Source organism: Peromyscus eremicus, chromosome 8a, assembly GCF_949786415.1.
Source record: "Peromyscus eremicus chromosome 8a, PerEre_H2_v1, whole genome shotgun sequence".
Lineage (NCBI taxonomy): Eukaryota > Metazoa > Chordata > Mammalia > Rodentia > Cricetidae > Peromyscus > Peromyscus eremicus.
Window position 1 is genome coordinate 70205423 of NC_081423.1, and position 27623 is coordinate 70233045.

Consider the following 27623-nt stretch of genomic DNA (forward strand, 5'->3'; position numbering starts at 1 on the left):
AAAATCTCCACTGAGACTCAAATTTTGAAAAATAAAAGCTGTAGGTTAATAGTTTGACCATTGCTGAAGAGAAGCTGGGTTTTGGTCTTTAATGGTTTGATGTAGCTCTGCCAGTACCTGTGATATGTTAGTCATCTATGTCTGTGGAGTTTGAGGATCTTAATCCTCTGTGGGTCTGGAGAATGCAACATGAATTGTGGCGTTCCATAGAACACAATTAGGAGTGGCTGTGCCTCAGCAGGAACCCTGAGCGGCGCCTCCACTGTGCGAGCAGTGCCTCCAGCGGCACTGGCTAGCTCATGGGTGATGGGGTAGGGAACATGGGAACATGGAAACATTCATGACTGAGATAAACCAGGCTGCCTCACTGGACAAATCTGTAGCGTTTTTGCTATCTTTCGGTGAAGACATGTTTCTGGTTTGAAACTGTAGAAATGGCAAAAAGTGGATGATTCAAAACTATAAACTATAAGTATTGAAATGAGAAGCACATGACCTGTCACTGTAGTCTGAAGCGGGTAGCTGGACTCTGGCTCGTCTTCCACTTATAACTAAACAGCCCTGGCCCTCAGTAATCTGCATTCTCCTGTGCACGTGGCCTCTGGGTTCACACTCAGCCTCCTTCATACCAATTACTTCATTTCCTTGGGGAAAACAATTTTAGAGAAGTTAAAACTATCGTTTTCATTATTCAGACTACATTTTATATTATAGTTATATATGCCTTTGCTGTCTGTAAACTTTTAAAAAAAGCAGAAAATATAGAAGTGCTATTTTCACAACTCCTTTTAAATGGCATTTGAGTCTTCTGTTGTACCTGACATCATCTCTTAAACCACTTTTATTCCTGAGATGAAGGTACTATGAAGAACAGCATCCTAGTTACTGCCAGCTGACAGAGGTCTCCGAAAATGAGTAACAAAATTCCACCAAAAGCACCATAACAGTTTATGAGACTCTCAGATAACTAAAACCTTGTGAAATATTTTCATTAAAAATATTCATAGTTGCTTTTCATTTTCTATGAAAAATAAACAAGTTATCTTACTGCATACTGCCTCCCAAGTCTGAGAATATGACACTTTGGTACTGGTTCACTGAGTCCTTGATCAGCAGTTTAAGACCTGTGTGGCTTTAATCTTTCATTCACCCAAACAACTGGGGAGGGATGCCTCATGGTCCCCGGGATCTTGAGGGGCATTTTCCCCAGAATTTAATTCTGTACTGTTTCCTTTGGATTGGGCACATCAGACCAGATACTTGCGATTTTCATACCATATATTCTGACTGGAATAACTTCCAAGCTTCCACTAGTGACGTGAAGGGATGGTGGAGGGGGGCTGTATGTAGGTAGAGACACATCACAGGGACCAGTTGTATGAGTTTGCTAGTGAAACCGCCAATACTTTTTTTTAAGATTGAAAACACTATTTTGAATTTCCTAGAGATCTATGTACATTTAAGGATTGAGCCATCAATGGATTCATAATGAAGCACATGTACGTTAAAAATGTCTACCTTGTTTCTACTCTGATAGTTGTATTTTTTGAGAGAGCTAGCTAGCCTACATTGAAGAAAAGTCTTATATTTTATAGCTCCAGGGAAGGTCTGGGCATGGAATATCGTTACACTTTCTAATCTTCATGTTTCCACTATATCCTTCCCAGCTATTTTCCCTCCATGGCAAAGAACTTCTTAACATCTTGTTTCTCTTCCCACTTCGAGTAAGTGAGGAGAGGCTAATGCCTATTTTGTGAGAAGGCTCTTGAGCAGAAAGAAATGAATAAAACTTTGGATTAAACCTGAATGCACGCTGCCTTTTGGAGTAGTGGTGGCGTAAATGGTACAATCTAGACGCTGTTTTCCCCAGGGATTTGAATTGTTCATTTTCCAACCCAGAACAGACAGGAGACAAGCTCTCCATTCTGCGTATCTGTTGCCCTGTTGAACCCAAATTAAAAGAAGCCAGAAACTCTCCAGCACCACTCCGTTCAGGCAATGAAGACTTGACTGATTTTTCCTCCATTATTAGCTCATTAAGATCTGCTTTCTTTGGTGCACCAGGACCAATCATCTCAACTGGTGGCAAAAATTGGGTACTGTGAGGTTTGCTTGCTTCTATTTGTGTGAGATCTAGGTAGTCTGGATCTTCCAGCACGTTGATTTGGGGCCCTGGGCTCAGGCTAGTTCTATCAGTGAATGAATCCACACGCCCCTCATAGCCTAGATCGGCTGGTGCTGAGCACTGGTGCTGAGGCCAAGGGCGTTTGCACTCTCCATGATTCTCCTTATCATCCCCACCATCTTCTTGCCCTCCTTGAAAAGAGTTGTCTGTCCAATCTGATTCCTCACTAACATTTACAGCTTTGTTCATGTCCCTCAGGAATACCACAATAACAGTGATGTTATCACTTGACCCTGCATCACGAGCTGATGCTACTAATTTGTGGGCAACCATGCTGCTGTCTCCATTATTCTCTTTCAAGTGGTCAGACACAACCTTCACTGCCTCATCAGGGTTCACTGTATCATAGAAGCCATCACAGGCCAGAATGAGGTAGTCTTCAGTCCCATCCAAAACAGTTGAGGCAGAGTCTGCATCTCCACAGATATATGGCTTATGTTCAGCATCTCCTGTGGGAATTAGAAGGGAAGACCATCAGAAGGCAGGCTGTGGTTCACCTAAATGTTTAGAAGGCCTGTGGTCAGTACTATGGATTGATTGTAACTTGATGAGAAAATTTTATTTGAAACTGTAATTGAAACACTTCAATTCTGTGTTACTTTGATGTTGCTATACTTTAATCCCAGTTTAAAAACTATAAGTTGCAAGGTTCAATTCCTCATCAGTTGTATACATTCGACCTTGTGCCTCTGGCTACAGTTTAGGCTTTGCTGACTAAAGCAACAAGTCACATCAAATCTAAATTTGTTTGATGTACTAAAAATATCAGTCATACATGGGAGAAGTGTTGGTTCAGTAGATCTGTTCTCTTACTGGTGATTAGGTTTGATTTAATTGCAACTTGAGAACATTGAGGGGGAAATCCTAAGTTCTGGCTGTTTTCCTCATTAAACAATTTTCTGTCCCTTTTTTTTTTTTTTTTTTTTTTTTTTTGAGAAATCAGTAAGTAGGTTATTGTTGTGAACATGGAGAAAGGGTTGAGTTACAAGAGATTTAAAAACCAAGTGTGACTCTGCATAAAGCCAGGGAAACTTGTGGGCTTTATCCACAGTCCCACACAAAGAGCTAGGATATGGACTACTTTGTTTCTGGTCCACTTGGCTTCTCTTTGATGCTGTTTTACTTAATATCTGGAGAACAGACAGAAAGTCCACAGTAAGTGTCCTCTTGTCTTCATAGATGACCCACCGTTGTTGATTGCTTACCCTGACCTCATACACTTACTAACAACGTAAGCAGACACAAGGCAGTGTTAGGGAGTGATGTCCAACACACCAGAGGCCTTAAAGCCTACAGGTTTCTCTCACGGCTGCTGAGATCACCCATCTTCCACCATGATTTTGGAACTTTAAGATACAGAAATGACCAGATTCCTGCATTGTTTTCATCAGTTATTTTTCTTTAGACACTTGGAAAAGAGCGACCAAACGATATGTGAGGTAGTTAGTGCCCTATAACTTAGTGTTTAGAATAACAGCATGGTATCAGACTGCCTCGCTCCAAATCCTAACTCCCCCACTTGTTACCTACAGTTCTCATTAATTACACCTTCCATTGCACTAGAAAGAAGCAGGCTGTGATGGTTAGTTGTTGCGAGCCAGACACAACCTAGATTTACCTCAGGAAGACTCTCAGTGAAGGATTGCCTAGATCAGGCTGGTCTGTGCGCATGCCTATGGGGATTTTTTTTTTTAAATTGGGTTAACTGAAGTGACAAGACCCAGCCCACTGTGGGCAGGCAGTACCATTCCCTGGGAAAGCCAGCTAAGTACTAGAAGCCTCTCTTCTTGATGTGACCAGCTGTCTTAAGTTCATACTACTGTGATTGTGACAGTGTGATGAACTACAACCTGGAATTGTGAGCTAAACTAACTATGTTTGTCCCTCAGGTTTCCTGTTGTCAGGACATTTTTATCACAACAGATAGGAAGTTAAGACAGTGGCCTTATTATGAATAATTCATTATTTCTAGTATCTGCTACAGGTTCCCTCTTACCTCAGATTTCTTTCAGACATGTCAGATAGGCTCAAACAGTTCAATAAGAACCCTGTGATAAGCTATAAACTGGGCCATATGCTGTATCCAGCATGTTGAATAACTAGATATTAGGAAGATGGGTATTTCCTGGATATAATTATTTAGGTTAATATATTTGTAAATAAGAAGCAGAGGCCTTTTGACCCTCCATATTCTTAGCTTCACTCCTGTTCTCGCACGTATAACTCTCATCCACTATCCTGCCCACTGTTTTGTTTTGTTTTGTTTTGTTTTGTTTTAAAGCCAAGGTCTCATTCATATAGCCCAGGCTAGCCTCCACCTTGCTTTGTAGCAAGGCTGCCCCTGAATGTCTCATCCTCTTGCCTCGACCTCCCAGCTGCTGGAATCATAAAAGCATGGTTTTGATTTCATTTATTACTATGGTGTCCCAATAGACTACTGAAGCCAATCATAACTTCAAAAGGTAAGAGCAGCGTCCCCACTGGTCCACTTTATTTAATTTCCCCTATTCTACCTGATTCAGATATTATTTTCTGAACTCTACTTCTAAAAATAAATGTGATCTGAGTTACACTGTTCCAAAAAAAAAAATCTTGTTTTAGTGCTAACAATTAAAAGGCCAGTGCAACTGTTGGTTTAGAACAGAACATACAAAGATTTGCGCAGAGGAAATAGTGCCAGAACTCTGGCTTTTCACCCGCTCCAGTGTTGAGTGTCAGATTCATGGCATTTCGCCCCCAAATTTGGTAGGAGGGCACAAATACCCATCTCATGGTGGAGATGGCAGCCTGTTGGCTTCAGCCTCCTCTCTCCATATGCTAGGAAACTCAGAAATGAAGGGCTCATGGGGTGAAACAATTGGAAAGATTTGCATTGTCAAAGCTTTGAGTATTGTTTGTTTTTTAAGTGGAGTTGAACTGTTTACCCCCTTTCCTGTCCCTTTTAAAGCCCATTCCAGTGAGTCTCCCAAATCTTCCTTATTGGTCATCTTGGCACATTCATTAATTTCTTACTTAAAAGACAGTTGTAAGATTTGAATTTCCTGCCGGGCGGTGGTGGCGCACGCCTTTAATTCCAGCACTCGGGAGGCAGAGCCAGGCGGATCTCTGTGAGTTCGAGGCCGGCCTGGGCTACCAAGTGAGTTCCAGGAAAGGCGCAAAGCTACACAGAGAAACCCTGTCTCGAAAAAAACAAACAAAAAAAAACAAAAAAACAAAACAAAACAAAAAAAAGATTTGAATTTCCTCAGTTTTCCTACAAACAAAACCAAAGGAAAAGCCCACAGCCACCACCACCACCACTTTTGGCATGGGGGTTAGGTGGAGTTGACCTCTATACACTACCATAGTCAGTTATTTTTGGTCCCGTCTCTCTGGATCTCAGGCAAAGGTCTCATTTTCAATTCTCTACTTACTCTCTTCCTGCAAATATATTCAATCCTCCTTTGTCTTTTTCACACCGTAATATGTAGCCTGGATTACATGACACTGACTCCAGGTCCTGTCTGCCTCCCAAGTGCAGGAATTACAGGCATGTGCCACCATGTCTGTCTTCCCATGTCTTAATTAGTATGTGCTTATACTTACCCACTTAAAACATTTCTCTCAGATGCTACCAGCTATTTCCTAGTTGAGATTCCATTTCTTTTTAAAAACTTGTTTATGTGTACAGATGTGTACCTGGCACCTGAATATGTTAGAAGAAGGCATTCGATCTCCTGGAACTGGAATTAACAGACTGTCGTGAGCTATCACGTGGGTGCTGGGAATCAAACCTATGCAAGAGCAACAAGTGCTCTTTACTGCTGAGCCATCTCTCCAGCCCCTAATTCCATTTCTTTTTAAGACACATTTCTCATAGGACCTCTGCAGCCCTTCACTACTCAGGCCCAGAAGCCCTCTTTTCCTGGCATCTGAGATACTGCACTTGTCTGTCCTTCATCTTTTCCTGGTTTGTTCTTTGATTTAATAGTGCAGCCATCATGGCTAAGAATGTACTGGGCTCAGTTCTGAATATGGTACATATTCCGTCACCTCACACATGAATCAGGAACTGGGTGCTGGTACTCTTACTTTACAAAGAAGCAAACTTGTACTGAGACAGTTCACTTTCCAAGATAAGTAGCCTGTAAAATGGCAGAGACCACTGTGTTACCCTTAGGTCATGGGTCTCATCTTGGCATCTTCACACAGTAAGTGTTTTCTGGGCAGTGTTACTCATACTTGTAGTTTCAACATTGTGGGTGTACACGATAGATAAATGCTGTTGCCAAGATGGAATGAGTTACTAAATCCTTGTCTCCAGCTCAACTTTCAGCTAAACTCCAGATCTGTATTTCTATGTACATACAAAATCTCTTCCAAGACATCCCATCAGTACCTAGAATTGAAAATATGTCCAATTGAACTCACCCCCTGCCAACTGCTGTTTCTTTATTACAGATGCTTTATCGTCTTCCTACTCCCAAGTCAGAAACCTGGAAGTTAGTTTTCCTCTTCCTCACAAACTATCATCTGTCTCACCAATTTATACCTCCTCCGTGTCTCCCTTTTTAGATGTCCTCGTCTCCAGCACTGTACCCACAGCCTTCTACATGATCTCCATCTAAGCTCTTCTTCTGTATTCTGTGCTGTCACCACAAGTGCTTGAAAAGACAAACCTGGTTGTGTGGTCTCTGTTTATTCATCTAGTAAATCTAGACTATGTGGGTCAAACCTGAAGCCCATCACAGGCCTGCAGGGACATTCCTAATTGACCACTCCATCGTCTGCTCTTGCCTCTTGTACCCATTTTTATTCCTAAAAATATTTTCCATTCCTGGGGTTTCCTCCCTAAACATAGTATGTCACCCTCTCCAACTGAAAAGTCACACTATCTGTGATGTTGACCCTATTCCATCTTAGGCTGTCTTTTACTCGGACGTGCTTACTCTGCTTCCGTTTCACCTTGTATTCTCTTTAGAGTCAAGGCCAGCATCAACTTAAGATGTCTCTGTAGAGATCCATGTCAGTCTCCTGACAAACACTGTCTGAAGGAAGATGAAGAGGTCTTGACCAGCTCTAGGTGTCAAAAATAATTGTATATAAGAGTATATTTAAAGCTCGAGAATTCCCCCTTTGGCCCTGTTCCAGAGCACCTAATAGCTCCCTCATTGTGAGGTAACTGTTCTTCATGAGCTATCTGTACTCTTTTAGCTCTGGACGTCTCATTCAGCTCCTGATGCTCATATCTGGGGCACTTCACAGCTAGCCAGCAGCACCTTTTCAAAGAGTGGGAAGAGTTCAACTCACGGATCAAACCAAGCCAGATCTTTGGTAACAAGAAACTAAATTTGGTGATTCGATATGGACTTTGTCTATGCTAGCTCTATGTCCAGTTACTTCTTTGGGGAGGTAAAGATTGGAGGGTTATGTATGCATGCATATCTGCTTCTCTACCCATGAAACACATGCTTATTTTTCAAAAGCTGGCGATCCCAAGCAGTCAGCCCTAAGCACGGACACATGAGCAGCACTAAACGGACTCACAAGGCTTACATGTGAGTCTGTGTGTTGAAGAAAAAAACCAGCTGGGAAGTGAGGCTACGCCATGCAGCCTGCAGCACACAGCAAGACAAAGGCAGCCATAGCCAGTTCCTTGAAGGTACACCTCATTTTCCTCAGCCATCTCTTGAATAAGCAGCTTTGCCCTTTTAAACAGTCTACGTTTTAGGGAGAGCAGTTCTGGAATGCTTGTAAAGGCCTGGGAGTGTACCTGGGTGGGTAGAGCCCTCACCTAGCATGGATGAGGCCCTAGATTTGCTCCCTAGCATGGATGAGGAGAAAGGGGCGAAGAAAAAATGAACTTGAACGGAAGATTATCTGACAAATTATATTTTCTGGGCCAGGTGTGGTGGTACACACCTTTAATATCAGCACTTGAGGCAGAGGCCAGCCTCGCCTACATAGAGAGACCCTTTCTCAAAAAAACTTGTATGTCCCATATTTAGAAAATAGTTTCGTATAAAAAGTGTGTTTCCAAGAATTTTGTGCATGTCATTTTATAATTTACCAAAGAAGAGGTAAAGATAGAAACAATATGAAGTTTGGAGAGCCCTTCTGTTTTCTGGAAACGTGGAATGAAATCATTTGTTTTAAGCAGATTTGTACACTAACTTGGAGGCATGTATTCAAAGAATAGAAACTGATAAATGCTACATTCCTTGAGATGATTCTTACTTTATAACGAATATAAATGTATAAATAGCCAGGTGTACTTAAATAATTAAAAAGGTATCCAGTTGTTACTTTAAACAGTGATAAGCATTCTGAGCATATAAATTGGCATCTCAAGTTCCTTCATATCAAAGTTAATACAAGACAGAGAGCTAGAGGATTTTGGAGAAACAAAATGAATGTTTTTTCCTACCTATAGCTCTGGAGACTGATAGACTTCCATTCACCCTCCAGGCACCAAACCAAACTACACAACCTCCAAGGGCCTCAATTCGCTGCTTTTCATCCTAGAGCAGTACGATAAAAAGCAAACACTTGGATTCAGGATTTATTCATCCACTTTACAGTAAACAGATAACTGCCATCTCTGTGAAAAGGCTTTCTGTATTTCTCCTTTAGGAGAAGGGCACAGTTGCTGAGATCAAAGGCAATAACAGTAACAACACTCAAAGAATCCTAATTAGTAACCACAAAACTGCCGTTATGACATGCTCTGTTAGAACAGATCATACATACCTCTCTGTCTGGTTTGTGTGGTTTCATTAGTTCAACAGCTTGGCCCTTTCTTACAAGCATAACCTGGGAATCGCCCACCCATGCCACGTGGAGCATGTTGCCTCTGATAAAAGTCACTACTCCTGTGGTCCCACATCGTAAGCTCTGAAAATAATTGAAGACCAGAGTCAAAGAAAATAAAAGACAACAAATTCTCATTGAGAAGCAATTTATAATTAATACAAGCTGCATTTGAGAGACTATTAATAATATTTCATATTACAAATTCATATTTCTCAGAGTATTTTATTTTATTTTAGAAATAAGGTCTCACTGTGTAGCCCTGGCAGCCTGAAACTTGCTATATAGACCAGGCTGGCCTTGAAATTACACAGGTCTACCTACCTCTGCTGAGATTAAACATGTTCATCACCATGCCTGGTTCAGAGAATTTTATGTGCATTTATACACACAAATCCACTTGATCTGTGATACACTGGACAGGAATGATTATCTGTTTTGTTTTAAGTACAGATTTTTTTAAAAACTGGGCTTGGGTACTGGAGAGAGATGGCTCAGTGATTAAGAGCACTGGGAGTTGGGGATTTAGCTCAGTGGTAGAGCGCTTGCAAGGCCCTGGGTTCGGCCCTCAGTTCCGGGGGGGGAAAAAAAAAAGAGCACTGGCTACTCTTCCAGAGGACTGGGGTTCTATTCACACAGCCCATATGGCAGTGACCACAACCGTGTATAACTCAGTCCCGAGCAGTCTAATACCTCCTTGGTCATTTCATGCATGTGATGCACAGACATACATACAGACAAAAAAAAAACCATACTCATAAAATATAAATTAATTAACTAATGAATTTTTAGAACTGGATCAGGTGAGAAGGCTCAGAAGGTAAAGATACTTTCTGCCAAACCTGATGGCCATAGGTCAACCTCTGACACACAGCCTCCTGAAGTTGTCCTTTCCTCCACATGCACACTGTGGCATACATGTACGCCCCAGACACACACACACACACACACACACACACACACACACACACGAGTGGGAGTTTAAAAACATGGCATATTTTGTGACTTGTCCAAGGGCACTTGAAATCTCTGTTCTTCCTAGTTCACTGTTAAGTCCGTTCCACCACTACCCCCTTTCTTTTTTTATTTGTTTATTTTTTTTTAATTTTTTAACTTTTTTTGGTTTTTCAAGACAGGGTTTCTCTGTGTAGCTTTGCACCTTTCCTGGAACTCACTTGGTAGTCCAGGCTGGCCTCGAACTCACAGAGATCCGCCTGCCTCTGCCTCCCGAGTGCTGGGATTAAAGGTGTGCACCACCACCGCCCGGCTCTTTTTTTATTTTTTAAGACAGGGTCTGACTATCACTCTGGCTAGCCTAGAACTCACGGAGATCCTTTTACCTCTGCCTCCTAAGTGCTGGGACTAAAGGTGAAGGCTGCCACACCTGGCAGCCTTCTGTCTCTGTCTCTCTCTCTGTCTCTCTCTGTGTCTGTCTCTCTCTCTCTCTGTCTCTGTCTCTCTCGCTGTCTCTCTCTGTCTCTCTGTCTCTCTCTGTCTCTGTGTAACAGCTCTGGCAGTCCTGGATCTCTCTCTGTAGACCAGGCTGACCTTGAACTCACAGAGATCCGCCTGCCTCTGCCTCCCAAGTGCTGGGATTAAAGGCGTGTGCCACCACTCCTGGGCAGCCTTTTTCTTAGATGATTCCAGTCTAGTCTGTTTCATTTCTGATCTTACTGGGTAGTCAGTGAGGTGGTGTAGTTGTTGGCGTGTGTGTGTGTGTGTGTGTGTGTGTATGTGTGTGTGTGTGTGTGTGTGTATGTACACAAATGGTACAGAAGAAATGTTCCCAGTCTCTGGATATTATGGAGCCAAGACAGCATATACTCGCTGAAGAAGATGCTTATATACCTTTAAAAACAAAAACCAGAACAATCTTCCCCGAGGTATTTTTAGGGAGCTTTGATTGGAAACAGTGCATGGAGAACTAACAGCCTGGGGTTTCACTGCAGTAGCTACCACAGTACTTAAAGCTCTTGATCCTGCTATACTAAAATGACATCTCCATTTGACATGAGTCACCACCAAATGGGCATGACTCTGTTACTAAGGACCTGGCCCAAATTAGAACAAGTGTGTCAGGGTGGTGAAGGGCTCCTTGTATCCAATGAGAGAAACAACTTCTCTTTTTCCCTATATAGGAAAAGTTTGTTATAAATCCTCACCCACCAATAAAATGTCTTCCCACACAGAATGTTCAAAAGCTCAGCCCTCTGGAACACAGGATAAAGACACTTGAGTGCATATGCCCTGGAGAGAACAGGAGGCAGGGCTGCTTCTCCACAGGAATAGCTGCTTTTCCCAGCGGTAAGCAGCACGAGAAGCACAAGGAGGAGAAAGCGACCCTGAGAGGACCCTGAATCGTGGGACAACTATTGGCAGGACTGAGACACAGCACCATGGACAGCAAGGGAGGGAAACATGGTCAGGAAATAGAGAACGGCAGGGAGGATTTTAAAAAAAAGATGATGAAATGATCAATGTCTCACACTGACTAAATACAGATTACCCCACCCCCAAGGCTCACCTTGTCCCCAAGCTGAGGGCCAGCAGCCTCCAGAGAGGCAGGGCCAGCAGAGTGGGCTGAGGTCAGCCCCCAGGGCTGAGGTCCCTTGGGTTTTCTTGTGCCGCCCGCCCCACCTCTGCCTGTGGCTCCTAGTTGTTACTGTTGTCATTTGTGTGTGAATCCAAGCTAGGGCTCAAGCTAGAGACTTCTCTCTCTTTACCATATAGTTCTGGATTATTCTTTCACTAATTCCAAGCCTCACTTTTGCTTTGCAGCATAACTGTAGGAGCAGGGAAATGGATCAAATACTGTTCTGAGCTTTTCATTTTAGAAGTTCACGTTTGAGTCATGTGGCAGCAGTGTTAACTTTTTGTGTATATTTTAATATGTATTAGTTTTGAAAAATAAGAAATGTACCTTTTTCTCAAAATCCAACATAGAGTGATATAGGTAATTATGTTCCATTGCCCAGTATGATATACATATGGTTTTGTTTGTTTTACTTTAGACTTTAATATAGAACTCAGTTTCATTCAGAGTAAACTGCTTAGGTCTGAGGAGCCTTAGCAATGTAGAACATGAGTTCTGTCTTGTCTTCCCATTAAGAGAGAGTCGGTTCAAGGGTCATCTAAGGAGTCTCCTCCAGATGGATGCTCCCTGGAGATAGACAGTGACCACTGCCTACTACTGCAAAATGAAATGCATGGAAGCAATCCCACTTTCTGTTTCAACTAGTGTTTTCAAGAGTCTGCAAGAGTGCCTAGAGAGGAGGGCCAAGTTCGAAGCTGACAGGTAGTGGGGGAAAGAAGCAAAAACTCACCTGCCAAATCCAGCAGCAGTTACACACAGGGGTCAGAAAACCACAGTCTGGCTTTTCTTTACCGTGTATCATTGTGCCCCACAAAATTATTCCTCAGGAGGGAACTGGATTAAGAATTGAGCAGAGTCCAAGAAGGTAGCTGAAGTGAGGTTTGTGTGTTTGCGTGCATGTGCATGCTTGTGTGTATAGTTTAGATAATGTGTACCCAGAAGGAGAAAAGGCCAAACTAGCCCTTCCCCCACAGAGACTGGCTTGAGCTCAGCTGGTGCACTTCTAGCTGGTGTTCACAAGGACGTGGGCATACCTCCCTGGCTGCCTTCTGCACAAACCGCTCATCGGTGACACGGAAGGCCCGGCACAGAGCCTCAGCAGGATCATGGGGGAACATCTCCTGGCGCACTAAGTTAACATGTAGGTGAACGGAGGCATAAATGGCAGCATCCACTCCCCCGTGGCCATCAAACACTGCAAAGTAAGCTTGTTCCTCCTGGTCCTGCAGAGACACAAAACCATTAGGGAATGGGGCACAGTACCACCCAACCAGTCAACGGCCTGGAAACGTCCGTCCTCTACTGTGTTCGTCATTCAGATAATGAGACTAATGTTTCCCTTTGCTGACATGCCGATGAGCTGCTGAGTACCTGTGATGCTAGGGCATCTGTGTTTACACACACAGCCCTGGAACACATCATGCCCAATTAGTGCAGGCTGGAGCGCCCTCTCTGTGAAACTTGTCTTGTACCATGGAAACCACCCACATGCATTTGCTTCAAAATCATAGTTAGAGGTTGTGAGGAGGAAGAGGAAAGAAGGTATGAGGAAGAAGTGAGCAAAAGCTGTTCTGGATTGAGTACTTTTTCAAAATACCAGAGAATAATAGAAAATAACTGGCTTTCCAGTACATGGAGATAAAAACATACAAGTTATGCTTCTTTCCACACCGGTCCTGGTCACCCTGAGTTCCTTCCATAAACAGTGGAGTCTCCAAACTTGTTAACCAACCAAGTGCCCTGTGTGGCTGGTGATTGTGCTTCAGCCCCAGCCAAAGCTTCAGGCTCTCATCTAAAGGGCAGCTGCCAGCCTTGGCCCCGGCCTTCTGCTGTGTCTTGATGTCCCTTGTCCAGTGCCACATGGTTGGCGCTCTCTCCATTTTCAGCTCAATGTTTGAATCTCAGATCTGTTGGTGATCTGTGAGTCACTCGAGTGTCGCTGGTTACTCAGCTCCCTTTAGGCAGCAGTAGCTGATGACTTCAGTTGTGAGTCTTTACATTCTCTTTTCTTGGGAGTCTGGGTTTTGTCATTGACTTCTGAACAGATCTTTTCTTTGGGGGATGTTTTGTTTGTTTGCTTGCTTTAGGTTTTTGGGTTTTTTCTTTTAATTTTTTATTTTTTGCAACAGTGTCATGTAGCCCAGGTTGATTCAGAAGTGCTGAGGGGATGCCTCATTCTCCTGTCCTGCCTTCACACCCTTGTCAGACAGAGATAGAACACAGGTATCTCTGTGCTTTGAAAATGTCTCTAACAAAAGCACTGCATATAGACGTCCTGAGAATAATACTAACTCTCAGAAATGGTGAAGTCATATCTATTACAGGCACTACTTGTAATATGTCTTGCATTTCAAGCAAAACAATCTATAGTGCCATTGAAGATTGACTAAACAGAATTGTCTAGAAATAATCCTGACACTTAGAATTTACATCTGGACTAAAGTAATACATGGTTTCAAACAACTCTATAACATCAGGGAAAACAGCAGCCAGGTGGAGTCTTTGGAGAAGTAAGTATGAAGTCCAGGCCACGTTCATCATGGACTCTCCGCATGTGTGATGTTCTAGGTCTGACTGCCAGCCCTGCACAAACTTTCTTTTAAAACAATGTAGATTCTTAAAGGAAGAAATATAATAATGACAATTTATTAAAATAATAAAAATAAAGTAACCCCACTCTCATAGATAACCCTTTATATATTTGTGGCTTGGTTTTGTTTTGGTAATAGTGTTAATTAGGACTTTGGGTATGTGAGCCAAACTTTTTTTTTTTTGGTTTCAAGACAGGGTTTCTCTGTGTAGCTTTGGTGCTTTTCCTGGAACTCGCTCTGTAGCCCAGGCTGGCCTCGAACTCATGGAGATCCGCCTGCCTCTGCCTCCCGCTTGCTGGGATTAAAGGTGTGTGCCACCACCGCCCAGCGACAAACATTTTATGTGTGTGTGTGTGTGTGTGTGTGTGTGTGTGTGTGTGTGCGCGCACATGTGCATGCTTCGGTTTCTGACACAGGGTCTTGCCTTGTAGCCATTCTCCTGTCTCAGCCTCTAAAGTGCCGGACTACAGGTGTACACCACCACACCTGGCTCTGTATTTTTAAAGTAAGGTCTATACTATATATGAAATTTTATGTCCTATTTTATGTCACTAGCCTTTCTGCATGTCATGAAGTATTACTCAAAGACATTATCTGGAATAGATTATGAGACACATTTCCTTTAATGATTTTTTAGATCATTTCTGATGTTTTTAGTAATAATGTTGGAACACTTTTATCAAACACATATTTATGACTTTGCTGTATTTCTGTTGTGATGAATTTTAAACGAAATGATGTTATCAGATGAAAAAGTATGAGAATTTGCAAAGTTCTAAACAAACATAGTTTAATAGCCTTCGGTACCTGCTTCAGTGCAAAGGTGAGTCTTTCTTAGGCTTCTGACTAGTTTTCACATTTGGAGACAAAATGAAAACCAACCAGGTCAACATCCTGCATACCCTTCAAGTAGCTGTAGTTTTATGGGGACTGTTAGGCGGTGGCCCTTGGGTTCCATTTGTCCCGACACAGCACTGGGGACAAGGAGAGCGGCTGCTGTCGTCTCAGCCCCGCCTGCCAGCCTGTCACCACTGCTCCCTAGCCCTGGACCGTTGGCTGAAGTTTCAAGTTTGCTGCTAAGGGAAGGAAACAGTATGCTGGGTATAAATGACTGCACTGCGGTCTCCAAGTTAGGGACTTGAAAGAGGAAAGGACAGGTGAGTGGCAGGCAGAGCTGACAACCCCACCTCTGTGTGCATTAGCATAATGCGTTTAATAGGGAAGGAGAAGATAGCAGGAAACTGGTTATTAAGCTGACAAGGCTCCTATGGATCTCATCTGTCAGTCACAGAGATTTGTGGAATGCAATTCCAACTACTTCCTATCTCCGAGACCCAGATTTTAAAAAGAAAATCACATGAAATCAAAGTGTCTCAGCCTTAAATTTATTCTTTTATGTTGTGTTTTTTGTTGCTTCAGCAACATGGTATTCTAAGAATTCCCTAAGTCACTTGACTTCACTACAGAAATATTCTCCTTTTCAAAAAGCGTTATTTCGATATAATGGTTTTCTTTGGTTGGTAATAAAATAGCCTTAGAAGCTTCCAAAGAAACTGGTAACTTCGCTTGCTTTCCTAGATAGGAACTGGCTGTCCACAAGAGATTTCTACTCTCCCAATTTTGAACCATGTGAACCTATTAAAAATAACAATGTTCCCAATTTGGAATGATTTGAACTTATTCAAAATAACAAAACAGTTGTATTTTCTAATGCAGTCAGCCTTCCTCCAGCCTATGAGTGACAGGACCCCAGTCCTTTTCTGGAGGACCATGTCCCACCCACTCTCGAATGCCTTTTACCTCTAGGTTGAAGAGCATATTAAAGTCAGGGATGCAGACGTGTTTGTCTTCCATTTTCCTTCGCATGTTTTTGATGGCATGGATTGACGTTTCATAATAAATCTGAGGCCTCCTGCGCAGAGGGAAGTCCTTCACCCAGCTGCAGCAAATCTCGTGTAGTTTGCTGAAGACAGAGCGGGCCAGTTTCACTGTCTCGATCTCTGTGAAGGAAACAGACTCCTAATGAAGAGCCATGTGACATGCTTTCCACTCCCTGCTTGGGAAGGACAGAAGTAGTTCCCCCAGTCATGTGCTCCTTAACTCAAGGGAAAGGAGTCCTGCTTCTGCGTCTACCTAGTAGAAAGTCCTCAGCTGCCACCAAGATGACCCTCTGTGGCAGAAGACCCCAGTCAGACCAGGCTTGCTCACAGCGACATCTCCAACCCTCTGCCCTCTAGGCCAGAGCACCCTTCCCTGTAGATGGCTGCTTTGGTTATCACATGGAGTCAAGCCTTCTAGGCTCAGAAGGAAGACTGCAACCGGAAAGGCACATGAAAACAGCCGACAGACTACTGGTTCTCGCTTCCTTTTCCTGATCTCTTAGATTTTCTCTCTACTATAGCCAAGGGACCATCATTGGGAACTGAGTTATATATTTTCTTTGAAATATTTATTATTAAATTTAGGCAGTAGTTTAGCCAATAGGGTAACTAACATGTTAAAAGTTTGTTTATTGGGGGGAACAACCTGAATTCTATCTGTGTGTATATGGGTGTCTTCACCTAAGTGTACTACTTTGATTTTTTAAATTATTATTATTATTATTATTATTATTATTATTATTATTATTATTATTATTAGGGTCTCATTATGTAGCTTTGGCTGTCCCGGATCTCACTCTGTAGACCACACTGGCCTCGAACTCAGAGATCGCCTGCCTCTACCTCCAGAGTTCTGGGATTAAAGTCATGCGCCACCATGACAGGCTTTATTTTTATTTAATTTATTTATTTAGTCCAAGTCCTGCTGTGTATCTCAAACTGGCCTTGTCCTTGAATTTGACAGTCGGGTGGGTTACCATCTATTCAAGCTGTCGTCCACTCAGTCTGTAGCTACGCAACCAAGAGATCAGGTTTTCAGTACTCTAGATGTTCCTTCTGTATCTCAGGTTGAAAAAATACTCCAGAAAGTTGCTTTACTAAACCAGACACAGCTTGGCAGCCTGAGGAAGTGTGTGGTAGACGGGCAATGGCTCCAGCTGCTTCCTCTAGCCTAGAACAGAAATCCCAAAGAGAGACTGTGTGTTCCCTGCAGCATGGAAGGAACTCGGACTCCATTTCCTTATTTCCATCCGTGCTTTAGCCTTGAGTCTGACTCCGTTTCTCCTCTCATGCAGAATTCTTATAGCATTTCCCTTTGTTTTGTAGGGTTGGGGACAGAACTCGGGGCCGTACATGCCAGGAGCACTGTGCACGCAGTGTATCATTTTGAGACAGAATCCTATAGAGCCCAGGCTAGCCTCAATCTTAGGATCCTCCTCCTGTAGACTCCCAAGTGCTGGAGTTGGCTTTCCAATTGCAAATTGCCACATCTAGCACAGACTCCCCCACCCCTTTTCTGCACAGGGTCTCCCTCTGTTCCCAGGCTGGCCTGGTCTCACTCACTTGCTTCAGCCCCCTGAGCACTGGTATCCTTCCAGCTCCACTTTTTTCATGATTATATTCAGAACGCTAGTCTCAAAGGTTTGATTTCTGGTTTTCTTTATTATTAATATACAGCAGTCGTAGTTGATGGCTTTTGAGCCCTTGAACATTTTTCTGTTTGTTTGATTGTTTGTTCTGGGACAGGCTGGTTACCACAGCCCGCTTCCAGGCTCTCCGGTGCTCTAATTTATGGGCAGGCACCACTGTACCCAGCCTCCCCTTCCCAAGTGTACGTTACTGAAAACCAAGGATACATTGGAAAGAGAAATGAAGTTCAAGGAGCAAATATTCCCTGAGGAGTTATATACAAGAAATGAACAAGCCGACAAACAGCCAAATATTTCTTTTGCTTTAAGCAACTCCAAATGTTTGCTTTTTTTTGTTTGTTTGGGTTTTTTTGAGGCAGGGTTTCTTGTGTAGCTCTGGCTGTCCTGGAACTCACTCTGTAGACCAGGCTGGCCTTGAACTTTTGAACTTATAGAGATCCACCTGGAAACTTCAAGGGGATTGGGACTGGGGGAAATTAATGACATGTTCTCAGAATCCCAGCTAATGATATAAAGTGTTGACTATCTTTTGGTGTGTATATTACTGTCACGTACACCCACACTGTTCTGTAAGGGAGCTAATGAAACATAAATGTTGGGCTGGAGAAATGGCTCCATGGCTAAGCGCACTGGCTGCTCCTCCAGAGGGCCCAAGTTCAGTTCCAGAGGCTCTAGCGCCCTCTAGCCTCTGGGCAGCAGACACAAACAAGCATGACATTCATATGTAAAATAAAAGATAAAAGATAGTTCAGCAGTTAAGAAATACTGCTCTTGGAGAGGATCCAGGTTTGGGTCCCAGCACCCACACGTCGGCTCACAACCATCTGAAGCTCCAGTTCCAAAGGTTCCAATACTCTCCTCTGGTCTCTGAGGGTACCAGGCACGAATGACATTCATGTGCAGGCAAAACACTCATACACATAAAATAATAAATATTTTTAAAATTGTTTGTCTTTCAAAGGTTGGATGACTGGGTATGGCCCAGGAAGCCCCTCTTGTCCAGAGCTTATATAGCCCAAGCTGGCCTGGAACTCCCTGTGTAGACCAGGCTGGCCTCAGATTTGTGGTGATCCTCTTACCTCTGCTTCCTGAGTGCTGGGATTCCAGGGGTGTGGCACCCTACCCAGCTTCTCTAAGGCCGAATAGCCAATAGTCTGTCCCTGTCTCCCTGGCACTCGCTCCTTGTGTTCGTATTTCACTTTGTTCACACCAGCTATTGTAACTTATTTTTTGAGATTTATTTTTAATTATGTATCTGGGTTGGGGGTATATGCATGTGAGCACTGAGACCAGAGTCCTTAGATCCCCGGAGCTGGAGTTAGAGATATCTGTGAGCCCCCTGATATGGGTGCTGTGGATTGAATTCAAGTTGTCTGCAAAAGCAGTACACACTTAACCACTAAACCCTCTCTCCAGCCCCTCTTATAACTCTTGAACCACATTTTGTATCAATAGATAGTACTGATGGCATTTATTGGATATTCCATGTCTCTAGAATATTTCACAAGGGTAAATTTTATTAAAGCATATAGACTATTGTAATTGTATTGAAAAATGGTACAACACCTAGCATATAGCAGAGGCTCAGTTAGATGAATCACTAACCCTTAGCACATCTACATAGTCCTTGTTTGTCTGTCCTTCACTGGTGTCCTCCTGTTCTTCCACAGTGACCATAAAGTATACTGTAGTATCAGAAGGCTAGTTTTCCTTTCTGTTAGTGTTAATTTTATTAATTTTTATTTTATTTTTGTGTGTGGTGTGTTGCATGTATACATACATGTCCGTGTGTGGTGTGGGGCGAGAGGTCAATGTCAAGAACCTTGTGTTGTGTGCCACCTTACTGTCTGAGACCGGGTCTCTCTGGATCTGGATCTTACAGATGGCCAGTGAGCTCCAGGAGTTCCCTGTCTCCACTTGCCCAACGTAGACTTACAGAGGCAGGCCATGCCGAGCTTTTACAGAGTTGGGGTTCTGAACTCAGGTCCTCAGGCTTGCATGTTCCTGAATGGTCCACCTTCCCAGCCCTTTACCATTAATTTTGAAATATGTAATTTAGCCAGGCATGGAGGCCCAAGACTGTAATCTATCACTAAAGAGGTAGAATAAGGAGGATCAGGACCAAGGCCAGCCTCTACTACAAAGTAAGTTTGGGGCCAGCCTGAGCTAAATGAAATCCTGTCTCAAATAGAAAAAAAAAAAAAAAAAAAAAAAAAACCAAAAACTTTTTAAGGGGTTGGAAGAATGGCTCAGTGGTTAAGAGCACTGACTGCTCTTCCAGGGGACCCAAGTTAAATTCCCAGTACCCGTATAGGGCAGCTCACAACCATCTCTACTCCATTTCTAGGGGATCTAATGCCTTCTTCTGGCCTCCATGGGCACTGTGAGCACATGGTGTACAGAAGTACATGCAGACAAAATACTAATATACATGAAACTTAAAAAATACTTTGCAGTGAAAGAGATACCATGATAGAGAGAGACCTCATGGAGATAGAGAAAAACCCGTACTAGGGAAGGTGCTAGGAATCCCCAAGGATGTCCCCAGCCTGGGCTACTAGCAATAGTGGAGAGGGTACCTGAACTGAGCCGGCTTGCCCCAGAGATCAGACCGTGAATACCCTAACTGTCATCACAGAGCTTTTCTCCAATGACTGATGGAAGCAGATGCAGAGAACCACAGCCAGTCACTAGACAGAGCTCCAGGAGTCCAGTCGAAGAGAGAGAAGAGGGATTCTATGATCAAGTGCATCAGGATCATGATGGGGAAACATGCAGGAACAACCAAACCAAACTGGAGGGAACTCATGAAAGTTGGATCAATGGCTGTGGAGCCTACGTGGGACTGGACTAGGCCCTTTGCATGATTAGTGCCTTGTTCATCATCATCAGAGAAGCATCCTCCTGCCATAGATGGGAACAAAAAAGAGACCCACAACTAGACATCATGCAGAGAAAGAGAACTTGGAACACTCAGCCCTTAATGGGATATGTGCATCAAATCCCTCCCCTCAAACTCATGAACTTAAGACCAACAGCTATGGAGCCTCCATGGGACTGGACTAGGCCCTCTGCGTAATGGAGACAGTTGTGTTGCTTGATCCGCTCAAGGGGCTCCCTGACAGTAGGATCAGCATCCATCTATGGTGCATGAGCTGGCTTTTTGGAGCCGACTGCCTATGGTGGGACACCTCGCACAGCCTTGGGGCAGAGGGAGGGGCTTGGACCTGCCTCTACTAAAAGTACCAGGCTCTGCTGACTCCCCATGGGAGGCCTCACCTTCTTGTAGGAGGGAATGGGGGATGGGTTGAGGAGGTGGAGGGCCGGGAGGAGGGAAGAGGGGGATCTGTGATTGGTATTAAAATGAATAAAAATTTTCTTAAAAAAAAAAGAAAAGGATTTTTTGAAACAACCCAGAAGAGGTTTTAAAAGGCCCTTCAGTGGGGACCTCACTGCACATGCTATAGGCTCTACCCAGTATGCTTCTCCCCACTGTAATGTGTGGGCCAACAGTATCCCAGCAGAGTTCTCAAGGGGTTGAACGACCCTTTCACGGGGTCACCTGAGACCACTGGAAAACAGATTCCTACAGTTTATAACGGTAGCAGAGTTACGGTCGTGAAGTAGTAATGAAATAATTTTATGGTTGGGGGTCACCCCAAAATGAGGAACTGTACTAAAGGGCCACAGCATTAGGAAGGTTGAGAACCACTGCTTTAGACCCGTATGCAGTTCACACATAGTGATTTGTGCTAAATGGATAAGGATTTGCTGATAGTTGAGAATCTCAACAGCATGGAGACATTTCTCTGTAGCCCAGGCTGGCCTCGAACTCACAGAGATCCGCCTGGCTCTGCCTCCTGAGTGCTGGGATTAAAGGCGTGCGCCACCACCGCCCGGCCGCATGGAGACATTTCTAAGGATCACCTAGAAAACAATTCAAACAGTGTGGCCAGTGACATCATTTAAAAAAAATCCATGGCACTTTTGTCACCTGTGGGGCTCAGACAGTTCTCCAGAGCCAGCATGGAGAGCAGCACTGTAGTCCTGAGACAGTCTCCAGCGGGAGTGCTACAGAACATTCGGATATAAATAATAGCCACTTGAGATGGAAAAATAAAACAAAATAAGGGGCGTGAAAAAGTGAAAACCGTCCAAGTAGCAGTCCACCCCCTCACAGCTGTAAATGACTCGTCAGTCGTTAATGTCACTGTGCCGGGCTGGAGCTGAGTCAGCCGTCCCCCCGCTGCACTGAGGCAGAACAGCCTCTCTCACCCCTTCATTACAAGGGTTTCACTTCGTGCACCAGCACCAGAGGAAAGACTGTGCTTTGTAGAAGGAATTCTAGTCAGTGTGGCTCCGGGACAGCTTGCTTCCAGGTGAATCAGTTATTCTCAGTAAAAAAAAAAAGCAAGGCGCAGTTCCCTCCTTGACAGTTTCTGTCACAGTCTGGAGAGAGACAGGAAGAAGGGGAATGCCGCACAGTCTCTGGACTGCCTTTCTATTTATAACAAACACTTTGTTCCCTATGTACCATGTTGATGGGCAAATGCTTTGAGTAGAACAGATGGGCCGGGCACGGTAACACACGCTGTGATCCCAGCACTCAGGAGACTACGGCAGGAGACTGAAGCAGGGTCGTGAGTTGAAGGCCAGCCTAAGGTACACAGTTGAGACCTTATCTCAAAGCTAATAAATACCAATAAAATATTACTCTTAATATTTTGGAGTAGTGACCTAGGGATGTTACATAGTTGGTAGAAAACATACTTAACCATTTAAGATACCTCAGGTTACATCCCCTGCACCAAAACCAGAAGTGCATGGTGGGGTAGTCATGCTCTGATTTTATAAAAATAGTTTTTTAACTGCTTTCAAGTGTGTGTAAGCCCAATCCATTAACTGGAGCTGGCCGATGTGGCGGCACATGCCTGTAACCCAGCTGCTTGGGATGCTGAGGTTGGAGAATAGCCTGGGTGAGTGTGGGTGTGAATGTTGAGCTATCAGCAAAAATACACAATGGTGAATGCAAACAAATAACATTATGCATCTGTCAGAGCTCCATGTTTTAGTAGCTATAAAGCTTCACAAGATGGATGAGTTTTGTTATAACTATTTAAAACTTTTGTATGCTTTTACCTGTATTCAAGATAAGCTAAACCTCTTAGAATACATAGGTGCATTTGGGGTGATGCAGCCCTGGATAAACAAGACATTTTACACAGCTTTTCCTCCAACTCTGGTTTTCTCATCCTCTTACTTTATTGTGCATCAAACTTTTTTTTTTTTTTTTTAATTGAGACAAGGTCCTTGACTGAGCCGGTCTAGAACACCTAAACTCAAGTGACCTTCCCACCTGGGCCTCCTAAGTATCTGGGGCTACAGGTCCATGCTTCTGAGCCAAGATATTTCCTGCAGAGCACTACCCACAAGACTTGTAGTGAGTTTAAACAAATAATGGAGAAAAGTGCTTACCCACAGTCCCTTCTGTGCCATCCGTCTCCTTTGGGATATAGTGAGCAGAAAGGTCACTCTGGAGGACTTCATCTGAGGTGGCCCTGGCTAAGGCAGCAGCCAGAAAGGAAGGGCAGTTACTGAAAGAGAACACAAGGCTACCCTCAGTAAGAACTCGGAAGGGATGCTTTAACATGCCACCACACATGCCACAGTGTTTTATCCCAGAATCGTCCGTCACATCCAGTAAATGACTGCGTGCATGTTATCTGACAGACTCCCTGCTAGGCATTGGATGGATAGTGATGGACATCACAGGCTAGTCCCTGACCAGTAGAAGTCACCATCTGGCTAGGTAGACAGGTAGTAAGCAAGTCAACTGGAAGGATTCAACTGGAAAGAGAGAAGGTTTGTGAAAGGAACAGTGAGGTGACCCTGTCTATAGTGGTACCTCCCTAGACTGGGTGGCCAGTCATGCCAAAGGCTGAGTTATGAGTCAGTGGAAAGGCGGGATGAAATACTTCAGACTAGCATGTGCACAGGCTATAAGAGCGTGGGAGAAGTCACAGAAAATTTTGAGCAGGGAAGTACCACCGTGAGATATGAACTAAAATATTCCCTTGATTTGCTGTGCCAAAGGAAATCAGAATGTAGCGAGAATGAAAGATGGTAAGTACATTGTGAAAATCCATGGGAGGAGGAGGAGGAAGTGGGGGACCAGGAGTAAGCATGAGAAGCGGGGGAGGAGGAGGAGGGGGGCAGGAGGACGGACAGAGGAGGAGGAGGAAGAGCAGGAGGAGGGGGAGGAGGGACAGAGGAGGAGGAGGAAGAGCAGGAGGAGGGGCAGGAGGGACAGAGGAGGAGGAGGAAGAGCAGGAGGAAGCACAGGAGGAGGAGGAGGAGGAAGAGCAAGAGGAGGGACAGAGGAAGAAGAACAGGAGGGACAGAGGAGGAAGAGCAGGAGGAGGGACAGGAGGAGGAGGAGGAAGAGCAGGAGGAGGAAGAGCAGGAGAAGGGACAGAGGAGGAGGAGGGGCAGGAGGAGGAAGAGCAAGAGGAGGGACAGAGGAGGGGCAGGAGGAAGGTCAGAGGAGGAGGAGCAGCAGGAGGAGGAGGGATAGAGGAAGAAGAGGAGGAGGGTATACTTTGGAAAACTTTCTGACAGTTGTGTTGAGGTGAGGGAATGGCTGGAGGACTGAGAGGGAGTCCCTGAGTCTGTGTGAGCAGCTCCGTGGAGGACGGGAGCCAGGACAAGAGGGTTGAGGATGCGAGTTAATGTAGAAAACAAGAGTTCAACTGGAAACAGTGATGAGATCGTTTATAAAGCTGTGCAGTGATTAACTGGATTTTCAGAGAGGTGCTCAGACGTTAGGAAATCAGGAATCACAAACATCCAGATGTTCTTTAGAGCTGTAATCACATAGGGAGAATCGAGACAACGGCTTTCTCCTTTGGAGCGGGAAGGCTGCCCTGAGCCGTTTTATATGCTATGGAAAGTGGGGCAGGAGTCTTTGCCTTGTTAGTGCCAAAGTTTCCAGGGTAAGTGCAATTGTAGTTGAGGAGCTGTATCATGGCATCTCACTAGCACATAGAGAGGTCTTAACTTTCAAGCCTGAGCCTGACGCCATTGTGAATGAGTTTTGGGGAGACACTAGGGGAGGAGGAGGGAAGCGTAGCCTGTGTGCATGCGGTGAACTGTGACCAGAAGGCTGTGGCAGACTGTTTCTGTGTAGCAGGCCACAGCAGTGTTTTTAGTCCCACATTTTGTATTTGCATGCGTGGCTCTAACTCAGGGCCTCGGGCATGCTATCCAAGTGCTTTACCATGGAGTCCCAGCTGCAGGCCCCACGCTATTTTAGAACCTTGTCATTTCACATAAAGTTTGTTACTCTTCCTTTACATGTGCTAAGACTTGGGAACGACTTTTCTTTTTCCTTTTTCTTTTAGGGCATAAGTAGGCTCTTTGGCTATCCTGGCTTCTTGCTTTCTTCCTCTCTCTCCTTCTAGATTGCTTGTTCTTGGAATACAGAAGCCATACTGTGAGGAAGCCCAAACCAGCCCACTTGGAGAAACGGCATGTACAGGGTCACATGGATATGAACTGAGGCCCCTGTCCACAGCTAGCAGCCATCATCAGCTACCTGACGTGTAAGTGCACAGAGCTGCAGCCTGAGGCTTCAGATGTCATAGAACAGAGATGGGAACTCCACTGTGCCGATCTGAAATCCTGAGCAAAAGAAACTATAGTATAATAAATGACCTTATTATGCCACTAAGTTTTGTCATAATTTGTTAGATAACCACTGTAACTGAAAACTCAGTATTTTTAAAGCTTGCTAGAAGATAGGAACCTATAGAGACTAAAAAGAGCCAGGCGTGGTAGTGAATAATCCCAGTACTCCAGAGGCACAGGCAGAGCAGAGGCAGGCGGTCTGTGAGTCAGTCCAGCCTGACCTACAGAGTGAGTTCCAGGCCAGCCAGGGCTACACAGTGAGACCCTGTATCAAAACAAATAACAACTCCTGCCCTCCCACTGCCCCCTCCCAAAGAAGGTTGAAAAGATAGAGGAACTTAAGAGGACAGGTCAAAGGAATTGATTGATTGTAGGGGGGAATGGCTGCTCAGGGGGTCAAATGTGGAAGACAAAGAAATACTTAACTAATAGCATGTAAACAAAGTCTTCAGTGACTGGGTACCAAGATCATTTAATGGGGGGGAAAATACCTGAAAAAAAACGGTACCGGGATTAAAGGCGTGCGCCACCACCGCCCGGCTCGAAAAAACAAAACAAAACAAAACAAAAAAATGGTACGGGGGGTGGGGGGATTAAGTTTGATCCTCATATATAAAAACACCAATTCAAAATGCATTGCATGGGGGCTGCTCAGTGATAGAACGCTTGCCTAGTGAGCACAGACCCTGAGTTCAATCCCTAGCTGCTTCCTCTCTCCCCTAGAAAAGAAGAGATGAGTGACAGAAAGCATTAGTATGCCATCAGACACCGGGACTCTGTATATTGCTGAGTGGGTACAGAATGATACGGTTGCTTTGGCAGCACCCTGAAATTCAAATATAAAGTTATGATTATGGCTCAGCAATTCTTATCCTAGGTATATGCCTTAGAAATGAAAGCACACATCCACACAAAGGCTTGTATATGGATGTGCATCACAGCAAAAATAAAATGCAGCAGATACAGAGAGCAATACCTTTTTAATATTCATTTTATGAGTAGGGTGCTTTGCCAGCATGTATATCTGTGTACCATGTGTGTGCCTGGTACAAGTAGAGGTCAGAAGAGAGCATCAGATCCCCTGGAACTGGAGTTGCAGATGGTTCTGAGCTACCCTATGGGAGCTGGGAATCACACCCAGGAGCTCTTAGGCTGCCGAGCCATCTCTGCAGAACCTCTGAGTGGAATATCTTTTAGCCATTAAAAGGAGCAAAGCACTTATACACACAACAGTGTAGATGAACCTTGAAAATATGGTAGCAGAGGGCTGTACTACAGACCACATATTATAGAAATGTAGTCATATGAAAAGCGTATATTAAGTAAATCTGTGGAAACAGAAGTGGTACTTCCGGGATGAAGTCCAGTCTATACCTGGAAATCCCAGCCTCTGACAGGATGAAGAGCAGTGCCTAGGATGGACAAAGAGGAAGGAACTGGGCGGTGGTGCACATCTCTAATCCCAGCGCTCGGGAGGCAGTGGCAGGCAGATCTCTGAGTTCAAGGCCAGCCTGGTCTCCAGAGTGGGACAGCCAAGGTTACACAGAGAAACCCTGTCTCAAAAAATGGAAAAAAAAAAAAAAAAAAAGGAAAAAGAGGGAGGGGGCGGGGTGGACTGGCAAGCAGGTAGCATTCGTGTAGGTGGGTTTTTCTATTTGCTATTAGGGCAGTAAGGGCGATCCCATCTACCGGTGTGACTAAGCACCCCTCCCTCACAGGGGCTGTGCCAGGCACCTCTTCTTCAGATATATATGAACAGGAACTGTAAACCCAAGGGAGGTTTCTCAATGAAGTGTGAAGCTAGACCAGCTTTCAGAACCTGCAGAAGAACCACCTATGGATCTGGTTAAAACGTTGTGGGCCCTCCCACCGAGGTTCTAACTCAGCAGGCCTGGCTGAGGCCTGAGAATCTTCATTTCTAACAGATCCCTGGAGAAGGTAGACGGTGCTAAGTGACTGGTGACGTTCGAGATGCCGTAAGTGCGTAGTTCCTTCCATCTGTGTTCCTGTGCTAGTGTGTGTGCAGATAAAGACTCTTGTTTGCCAAGATTTGGGGTTTACAGGGGGGCACAGTAAAGTGAAGAAAAGACATGGGAACTGCATATCTTTTTAAGGGTATGGTTATGATGATGGACCTTGGACTCTTAAGTTGTCCAAGAAAGAATAAATGTTGTAAACCAGTGTGGTCTAAATGGAAAGGAAGAGTTGTGGGTGAGAGTATTTGGGTTCAAAATCTAGGGCATGTGTTAT

The 27623-nt window shown here is 44.2% G+C and overlaps 2 protein-coding genes across 3 annotated transcripts in view; one reads left to right on the forward strand and one right to left on the reverse strand.

The window, feature by feature from the left end:
- Positions 1–25412, forward strand: part of Trim37 (tripartite motif containing 37) — a 134830-nt gene extending 109418 nt beyond the window's left edge. The window contains exon 25 of one of the 2 annotated variants that reach the window (XM_059271448.1): positions 16396–16502. In XM_059271448.1, coding sequence (XP_059127431.1) covers positions 16396–16417 — 22 coding nt within the window. In that variant the 3' untranslated portion in view covers positions 16418–16502. Of the gene's footprint in view, positions 1–16395; positions 16503–25147 lie in introns of those variants that run through there. The other variant, XM_059271444.1, reaches the window with a different exon arrangement.
- Positions 295–23275, reverse strand: Ppm1e (protein phosphatase, Mg2+/Mn2+ dependent 1E). Its single transcript, XM_059271452.1, has 6 exons — positions 23163–23275; positions 15959–16158; positions 12602–12790; positions 8915–9058; positions 8592–8685; positions 295–2634 (listed from the first exon to the last, which is right to left on the reverse strand). The coding sequence occupies exons 2-6, from the start codon at positions 16022–16024 to the stop codon at positions 1583–1585; spliced, it is 1545 nt and encodes a 514-aa protein (XP_059127435.1). The 5' UTR covers positions 16025–16158; positions 23163–23275; the 3' UTR covers positions 295–1582.
- Positions 25413–27623: the final 2211 nt, after the last annotated feature.

Bases quoted from the DNA above. Each gene is read 5' to 3' on its own strand.
- Ppm1e (XM_059271452.1), bottom strand. From the start codon at position 16,024: ATGCGAAGGAAAATGGAAGACAAACACGTCTGCATCCCTGACTTTAAT. The intron at 9,059-12,601 runs GTATGCCCACGT...AATTATTTTCAG, and splicing joins TGCAGAAGGCAGCCAGGGAG to AGCTTACGATGTGGGACCAC. The intron at 2,635-8,591 runs GTAGGAAAAAAC...TAATTCCCACAG, and splicing joins ATCAGTCTCCAGAGCTATAG to GAGATGCTGAACATAAGCCA.